Source organism: Mixophyes fleayi, chromosome 4 (assembly GCF_038048845.1).
Source record: "Mixophyes fleayi isolate aMixFle1 chromosome 4, aMixFle1.hap1, whole genome shotgun sequence".
NCBI classification, from domain to species: domain Eukaryota; kingdom Metazoa; phylum Chordata; class Amphibia; order Anura; family Limnodynastidae; genus Mixophyes; species Mixophyes fleayi.
In genome coordinates, this window is record NC_134405.1 from 33,378,700 (window position 1) to 33,388,304 (window position 9,605).

Genomic DNA, 9,605 nt, shown 5'->3' on the forward strand with positions numbered 1-9,605 from the left:
CTTCTAGAGAACATTTTATTATTTCCATTTTAATTTCACGTTTCCTTATTAGGCTACTTGCTGTTACTCTATCCCCTTTAATCCACATTACTTGCCTTTAATATAGCCTACTAATCCTTGAGTGTTTATTCTCTATCCTACATTCACTTTCACTTTCCTGATCTCCCGCTCTCAACCCTTCCCCTCAGGAGACTCCTCCTCTGATTGGCGCAAAGAGAAGTCTCAGCTGGTGTTTCGCAGGTCACATGGTGGGGTTCCGTATAAGTTGAGTAATTACTTCTGCCTTTCCTTTATGTTAAGTAATTCTGTCCACCCCGGATGGTGGATGTCTGTACTTATGAAGGTTACTGCAAGAATTTGGTTTCCTAGCTCCTCCCTCTTCTTCACCCCTACTTACAATTCTGCTGCTTCCTTCTCTGCAGTATAGCCCAGATTAGACCCTTCCTATTCACTGATGCCACCAAAACTCTCATCCACTCTCTGATCATCTCCCGTCTGGATTACTGCAACCACCTCCTTACTGGCCTGCACCTATCTCGCTCCTCTTCAGTGCATACTCAGCTCTGCAGCCTGATTTACCTTCTTCCTCTCCTGATGGTCTTCATCTGCCTCTCCTCTCTGTCACGCTCTGCACTGGCTCCGCTTCCTTTACAGAATCCTCTTCAAACTCCTCACCCTCACTTATAAAGTCCTCTCTAACTCCACTGCTCCTTATCGCTCCAACTTCATCTCCATTCATACTCCATCTTACCGTCTTCGGTTTTCCAACAACTACCACCTCACCTCTCATTTGGTCACCACTTCTCACACCAGTATTCAAGATTTCTGCTGTGCTGCCCCCCTTCTCTGGAACGATCTCCCCCATTTTATCAGGCTTTCTCCTAGCCTACCAAACTTCAAATGCTGCATTAAAACCCATCTGTTCTGGTTAGATTACCCATCCTCTGTCTAAACCTGCTCTCTATCCCATTTCACTATCCATCTTCCCCAACCATACTATACCTCGCCCTCATTCTTCCTCCTACTTACTCTTGTACATCTGTCCATCTCAGACTCTCATCCCCTCACCCTATCTTCCCACTATCTGTTTCCTGTCAGTCTCCCACTCCCCTTTAGACTGTAAGCTCCCTTGAGCAGGGCCCTCTATCCTTGGGCCCCCTTCCCCCTGTTTACCTATGCCTCCGGCTCCCAAGCCTATTTTCTCCACCTTGAGACTGGACTTCTGCCCCTCTCCCTCTTTTACTCCTTTGCCTTTGCATCTCCATCACTACCCTAGTCCTGTTAGTGGCACCCACACTACTGAGCACAGGTTGACCCTCCTTTAGTTCATTCCCAACCTCCCTCCTTCTCTTCTCATTTTATCTTTGCCCTGAAACTCACTTTAAACTCTTTGCCCTGTGCACCTGTTCTCAGAGTGTGCACTTATTGCACATTGTTTTAGTACTACCCTGTGTGCCTTGTACTGTTTTGTCCCATGCTCTATGTACGGCACTGTTGACCCTTTGTGTCGCCTCATAAATAAAAGACAATAAAAGTGGCTACAGTTTTAAATTAATGCGGGTGCTCTCAATGGTCTCACAGTCCAAGTGGATCTCTTGTCTGGAATATTGGGGTGTGAAGTAAACCTTGTAGGCAAACACAGTGATGTGGTGCGTATAGGTGCACAGTATGCCCACTGTGTGCCAGGCTTAACATTTATAAGAAGGTCTAACAAGGCACATGCACAAGTGTTGCAGGGCAGTGAGATTTGTAGATATTTCCACAGTAGGATACACCAATAATGTTCACCACTGAGTCTGTTTCTCTAGAAATAAAAAATTTTTTCAACCTAATTGACTTTTTTATTGTTTTGCTCATTCAGCAATTCAGATGGATCATTATTTCTGTGTTTATGGACTTGCGGGTGGTCTCCCTCGGGCAGTGGGCAGAATTTCTTTGCAGCTCTGCTTTTTGTTTATTCATTAACACAGGATCAGCAGTCCGATCTGACCTGCATGCTCTCCCCTGTCCATCTGGAGGGGTTAAGTCTAATGCTCAGGAACTAAATTCCGTGTGGTTTGATTACATGTATCTTGGGCCATCTGTTATATGCCGGGAGGAGTTATTTCTGACACTGAGCACTGATAAATTGGGATTTTATAGCTAGCAAATGTTCCTGGTATTAAGCAGTCCCTGCTTTTAAAGTCATATCTTAAGTCGTTTTAATCCCTCACAAAGTCTCTACTGCTCCTACTGCTTAGCTTAGCAGGTGTAAGGTTGGGGCAGCATCTTCTTTTTTTTCTGACTATAACCAAGCGCCAAACTCCCAGTGTAACACTGACATGTAGGAGCAGCAGCGAGCAGCTTCACACGTAGGAAACCGTTGGCTGTTTTTCCTTCATGTCAGCAGACGGCGCTCCGACTAAGGGCACCGTAGGGGTATTAAAACACTGGATGAGTGGCATTATGTCATCCAGTGTTTTAGGTGCCCCCTAACCAATGGGGCACTAGGTTTGCGCAATGGTAGCGCCGGCAACATTGTTTGGCCGATGTGTAAAACTGCACCTTCTAGCTAGATTAGCGCCCAACTGTCTATGCGTTTTGTTCCTATACTGTGTGCTCTATTAGGATTCAGAAGTTTGTCATTTAAAAAAGTATTATTTCTAGTGTCAAGTCATATTTGAAAAAGGAGACTACAAAGTTAAGTTTAAGTTTTAAGTCTGTGTCTGAAACCGTTAGCGCACAAACAGTTCTGCATAAATGGTGTACGGAGTGGCTGGTGGATCAAACGCAGAACTCAAAGTCCTTACTTTTTAATATTCATAGTTGCATAGTACCAGTTCTCTTGTTAAGTTTGCTAGATACAATTCACAGTATCTGTTGCTGTTTGCTCTCAGTGGTAGCTGTGTTTATAGACAACATGCACAGTGCCACTTCGCTTTTTCCATAGGCTGGATGTAATGATCATGTTTTTTTATATTCATGGACAATGAATCACCAGAACATATTATTATATGCATGGACAATGCATGAAAGCAGCCCATGTTTTGGGCCCCATATAGTATATAGGTTCAATCTGCTGCACCCCTGGTAGTTAGGAACTTGAGAACCTGTTTGTAGGGTTGCGTCATTATAGGGATACAACTGAAAGAAGATGGGTCAGGAGGGATTTTTCCTGATTGAAACAGATTGGCGGTAGCTTTATCTGGATCAATTTCAAATATAAGTGAGGGATCGCAGGATATCCCAATAGGTTGAACTTGATGGACTGGTGTCTTTTTTCAACCTCATCAACTATGTTGCTATGTACGTTACAATGTAATGTTACACTATACATGTCAATAAAGAATCAGATGAACTTGATGATCCAGATGAGTCCTACTGACCTCTCCAGTTTGTGAATGAGCTCAGGAGAAAGGTGCTAGGGTTTTGCAAGGAGCAGAGAGTTTGTTCGGGGGGGGGGGGGGGGGGGGGATGTGGAGGGGGGGCTTTAACCAATAGGAAGAACAGGAGATAATATGATGCACTGACAACCAGTGATCCCTAAAGAGCAAAGTACAGCAAGGAGAGATGAAGAAGAAGCGACAAACAGAGAGAACGGGACATCTGCTAGAGATAGAGGAGAGAGAGCTGGATAAATAGAGTGAGGCAGGAGATAAGGAGAAAAAGTGGGAGCTGGAGCAGAGGTGAGACGACATTACTGCCAGTGATGTCTCTTCTGGTCAACTGAACTTGCCTTCCAATTGCAGGTGAGTACCAGAGGGAGGGTAAGTGCCAGGGAGCCGGGATGGAAAAAGTTCTACAAGTTTTTGCTGTCAATTTTAAAAGAATTTACTGACAGCCATCAGTTTTCACTTATGTATTGTTTATGCCAAATGGAAAATGCATATAAAAATGTAATTAGGAGTAATATTGATGATAATTGTTAACTCTAAACAGTCTAATTATCAGTGTTATCATATTTTTATGCATAGATTATTTGTTGCTAAGTGTTTTAGCGACACGACAGCCACACTATAAATAATTTTTAGTGCAATAATCTCATGTACATCAGTACCGTGATAAACCTAGTATGGAACTGTTATTATGAGCAATCCTGTATCAATCTATAATTGATCATGCTTAAATATTGCCAATTAAGAGTTAATCAGTCTTGTACAGGTTAAAGCACAGATTGACTAAGTGAGATGTTGTTGTGGAACTATAAGTCCCAGGATGCTCCACTGTTACAGAGAGGAAAAATCTTGCAAGGGAAAAGTGTTTATTCAGACCACTGGTTCACTGTCTCTGGGTGAGATTTCACTTAGCTGAGCAAGTAGCATTATTAGATTATTAGTTCGTATATGGGTACAGATGGGGTAGACTTTAGTGCAGCACGGTGCACATATCAAAGCTCATTCACATCAATGAAAAAACTTGATAACACTCTATCTAGCTCATGCCAAGTGATCAGCAAAATGTTACAATAAAGGGAATCTTTTTGTTCCCGCATAAGGACATGAGCTTTCAGGGATCTCTGAGGTCCTGGAGACCAGGTCTTGTCCCAATTATTTTATTGGGACACATTTTGTTGGGAAAAGCTCATTCCTAGGTGCCCATCGACCAATGTAACAACAACCCAACGTCCTCTCATCCTCATGATTAAGTTAAGGCTCAATGAGGAGCAATCTGCATATTTTTAGCAGAAGAATAAAAAAGTTTAAGTTAATCACTTGCGTAGTCCTAAAGTGGACTTAGGATGGACTTTGTTGTTTTTACTCTTTCCACCATGTCCCTGTTCAATTGTATCCTCAAACTGGCAACAGGGATGTTTTCAAAAGACCGTGAAGGGGGCTTGCACCGAGAAATGTGCTTTGAGGGCAAGTCAGCACAGATAAAGAGGCAGTGTGGGTCCACACAAGGGTGCCGAGATGGGGGGAGATGGGTACAAAGTACTCTCATTAGGGCCTTACTTGGAGGCCTGGCGGTGGCAATTATGATGGGGGCCCTAACGGATCCAGATTATGGGATCACACCGCTCCTAGGCTGCACATACAACACCAGCTTTTTTTGAATGCTCTCTGGCTACTCATTGAAGAAGCAACCACACTAGGGCACATTTTTCTTGGCGGGCCTGGGTTTGCCCCTCGATACAGGTTTATTTCCTAATGTTGCCCAGAGGTGCCAATCTGCACCAAAACCATAGCAGCCAATCACATATTTCCTTTCATCGTCTAACCTGCACGACAGGTGAAAGCTAATTTCTGATTGGTTGCTGGGATCTTAATGGGCATTTGCACCCTAAAACATTATGTAATAGGCAGGGCCGGATTAAGGGAATGGACTAAGGGGGCCTCCATTCCCCCGTGAGGGCCCCCCCCCCGTGATCCGAGCTGCCCCCTCCCCCCCCCCCCCCCCGGCACTTACCTCCTTCTCCTCCTTCTCCAGCGCACTGTACGCTCTTTACTGAGGAGATCTCGTGAGAGTGAGACTCACGAGATCTCCTCAGTAAGGAGACTACAGCTCGCCGGGGAAGGACTGCAGTGAAAGTGCTCAGCAGCACTGATCGTGCTGAGCACTTTCAAGGGCCCCCTGGATGCCAGAGGCCCCTGGGCTGTAGCCCAGTTAGCCCTATGGTTAATCCGGTCCTGGTGATAGGGAACTGCAGCGAGTACAAAGTGTTAGTAACTCTGACTTTGCAATGCTGTATATATAGTGTAATAACTCAACACTCTGCAATGTGTCTCACATCACCCATATCCTGTTATGTATTAGGGGTCTTACGTATGGGAAAATAAGCCAAGAGAGTTAAAAATTTAGTATGAATAAAAGGGGGACTGTCCAGAGAAAATCGGGACAGATGGGAGTCCTCATAAAATTGTTCACAATATTTGGCACACATATATTGTTATGAAGATTTATAGGAACATAAAGTGAAAATGAAGTTAATATATGAATAGGGGGATTGTGCCTGTTATATAACCCAGTTATTGCATGAACCTGTGCACACGTTACACGCCAAAGCCTGGCATAGGACGGTTTGCTGGGAAATGGAGGGGGGTGCATGGGGGTCACAGAGGCTGTGGCTTCGTTACTCATTAAGAGAAATTAATGAGGTAGAAACGCTGACACAGAGCGTTAAATGGAGACAAATATGTGTTTTGGTACATGAGCGTGTGTCATGTGAGCATTTTCCGTGTTCAAGTCAACAGATTGCATGTTGTTACGTTAGTTCTCTGGGTGGAGTATTGCGCTAAGGTCATCCCCACTTTCTATAGATCTACAGTTATTAGACATAGTTGCCTACAGTGAGGAAACTAACTGGTAGCCAGTATCTTTCTCATATTTTATTGTTCGATAAATAGTATGTCAGTAAATATATCTATAGGCGTCAGTACATTCTTATAAAATTACCAGTGGAAAATGATGCTAAGGTTGGTAATGATGATGACAATTAATTAGTCATGACGGCAATCCTTATGCTGATAAGCTGCTCATGATTATGTCCATTTATCAAACATTATAGTTACAAGATATTTCATAACTTTTGTATAGTTTAGTTTTCTTTTCTACAATTTAAATTTTATTTATACATTACATTTTATGATTGATGTCATTTTGATTGTATGTCATGTTTTATGTAGGAAGAATTGTAATTTTCTTTTTCTTTTTTTTTCTCTTTTTTTCCAATTTCTCATACCCACCCATGTGTCCTTTCCAAGACGTTCCCCCGACTCTACAACACTGTGATGTTGGAACCTCCCTAATTCTTTCAACACCCTGTCCAGCATGCCCTCCTCTCCCTCAACCCCTTCCCCTAACTCCTCCGTCCCCACCTCATCCTCACCAGGTTCGTCATGCCAACTAGACGAGTCCTACAAGCACATCTTTCTGCCAACCTGCTACCTCTTCACCTTCGTGCTCAGCCTGGCTTTGAATTCGATCGTCCTCACACGTTGCCTACGTCGACCATGGAACCCATCACTAGTCTACATGTTTAACCTGGCTCTCAGTGACCTCATGTACAGTTTGTCCCTGCCTTTCCTCATTGCCAGTTACATCTCTCGTGACCGCTGGCTGTTCGGAGACCCCATGTGTCGTCTGGTTCGGTTCCTCTTTTACTTCAACCTCTACTGCAGCATCTTCTTCCTGACCTGTATTTCATTTCACCGCTACCTTGGCATATGCCATCCCATGCGTACAATGAGGCTGGAGACTATGCGTTGGGTGAGGGCCACGTGTCTTCTTGTCTGGGCTGTGGTGTTTGCCATGACCTCACCAATTCTTCTCTTTGCTCGCACAGGACTCCTTGAGGGACATGAGGATATAGTGACATGTTGGGATGATGCCATAGATGCAGACCTTCAACGTTATATGCCTTATGGACTCTTTCTGCATGTAGCAGGATTTTTCCTGCCTTTCTCAATGACTGCCTGGTGCTACTCAAGAGTGGTGCGCACTCTCTGCCGGACACTAAGAGGGGGAGTGGTTCCAGGGCCTGTGCCAGGTGTGACCCAGAGGCGCAAGTCAATCCGGACCATTGTCACCATCACCCTTCTATTTGCCCTCTGCTTTCTTCCTTTCCATGTGACCCGCACAATTTTCCTGACCATGCGGGCGACGGGGAATACACTGAGTGGATGCCGGGCACTGGGTGTGGTGGCGGTCTGCTACAAAGTAACCCGACCCTTGGCCAGCGCCAATGCTTTCCTCAACGCCCTGCTGTACTTTCTGACCAAGGAGCCCTGTGGTCGGACTCCGAGGAGCAAGAAAGAGAGAGAACAAATGGCAAAAGTGGACAAGAAGAGACTTAGTAAGGGCGGACAAGCCTGGGGTAACCTGTACCCACAATTTCCCTAATGCTGAGACACTACAAACGACTAGTGGAAGAATCTGCTTTCGGTTCTTCAGAGACAATGGCTAAGAGAACTGAAGCAAACATTTATCTCTTTGGACATAAAGACTAGAAGGATTGGTGGTCAAAAGAAACATAACGATAATAGACCACAACTTTCATAGACGAGAAGATAAATGTTGAAAGCTTTTTGGATACTCAGAAGCCTTCTTTGACCATGTCATTACAAATCATTCAAAGCTTATTTGATATATAAAGAACTGGACACGAAAAGAAAAAAATAGTTATTTTGAAAACAATAATTATTTTATATGCCTCTGTGCTAAGTAATACAAATTGTATTTCCATATTTCAGATGCATCGGTCTGAAGATTCCTGTAATGTCCTAATTTGTTCTGCATTTCCCTTTGTGATAATTTGGACACTGGGTGGCGTCGACCATTGGTATCTTTATTTAATTAATTAATTTTGTGCTCATACGTTTGACTAGATATTTGTATTAAATAAAGGGACTGTTAGACTTAAAAGTAAAGACTGTTTTAAATTTAAATTGAGTTTGGGATTCACTTCTCAATATACTGCATTTGAGGACGACTAACCTCTATCTGCATGAGACCTTTTCAAGGTGCCCAGTTTATTTGCCAATCATATTATCAAAATATATACAGCGGCACAGAGTATTTCAGCAGATCCGTAACTTGTAATTCTAGTGCTTGGGGTGAGAAAGACAAATGCTGCCCCCCAGACCTCAATTTTAACCAAATTAACCTAAAATATTCCTAAATTGCGCCCCCCCTTCAGCGTTGCGTCCTGGGCGGTTGCCCCTATCGCACAGCCCTAGTTACGGCCTTGTATTTCAGGTATTGTGATATTGAGGACTAAGACTAAAAGTTATACAGTGGATTGAGCAGGGTGTCCAGCAGCACAGAGTATATCAGGAGATGAGTGATGTGTTAGTGAGGACAGGGCTGCATGTGACAGGGGCAGTGTCCTGATGTGAGGAGGGAATGGAGGCAGCAGGAAGACACAGACTGAGAGTTAGATAATGGAGAGAGCAGGGTCCCCCAACAGCACAGTGTAGTGATATTAGACTTCTACCACATTGATGTAGAAAGATTATGGTATTATATAAGTTAATCCAATCAGCATAATTATCAACCAGGAGAGGAGGTGGCAAGAGGGAGGGGTAGAGTTACGCAGTGCCAAAGTAACGCGATTTGAAGCAAACTGCGTCATCGAGGCCCCCACCCTACCCACTTTATAAGGAACTGGGAGGATTGCAGGAGGATGGCCTAGTCTCCCAGGAAGTCCAGTACTACTACCCGAATGTCGGCAGTCTCATGGAGATTCCGGTAGAGTAGACAAGTATGCCAATCCGACACTTGCTTTCATTGTCTACCTTGCACTAAGCAAAACTAAACCAACTGCTGATTGGCTGCTCTGGCTCAGTGTGAGTTCTGAATCTAAATGCAGCGTTAGTACTTTAGCCTTATTAGCTATAACATACTTTGGTTTTCAAGAATATTCATATTTATTCATGATTCTGTTTTCTTTCCTTTTATTTATTATAATATGTTAACATTGATGTGAAAAGATGAATCATGTGGTGTGTCACAATAGCAAAATGTTTGAAAACCACTGAACTAGGGGGCACTCAATAAAAACCCGCACCCCTTCAATGTCTTTTGTTTCTCTGCTCCCACCTCTGTTTTAGTACTAAATGGTGAGTCCATAATTGCCTTTTCTCCTGGACAGTCCATGAGACCACCAGATTAGGAAGACAATCCCGTAC

At 43.7% G+C, this 9,605-nt stretch overlaps 1 protein-coding gene across 1 annotated transcript; it reads left to right on the top strand.

The window, feature by feature from the left end:
* Window positions 1-6,597: 6,597 nt before the first annotated feature.
* LOC142149738 (P2Y purinoceptor 6-like) lies at window positions 6,598-8,602 on the top strand. The gene has a single exon (XM_075205040.1). It carries the CDS (start codon window positions 6,748-6,750, stop codon window positions 7,816-7,818), a length of 1,071 nt encoding a protein of 356 aa, XP_075061141.1. The 5' UTR covers window positions 6,598-6,747; the 3' UTR covers window positions 7,819-8,602.
* The last annotated feature ends 1,003 nt before the right edge of the window (window positions 8,603-9,605 follow it).

Coding starts and splice junctions, on each gene's coding strand:
- LOC142149738 (XM_075205040.1), top strand. CDS start 6,748: ATGCCCTCCTCTCCCTCAACCCCTTCCCCTAACTCCTCCGTCCCCACC.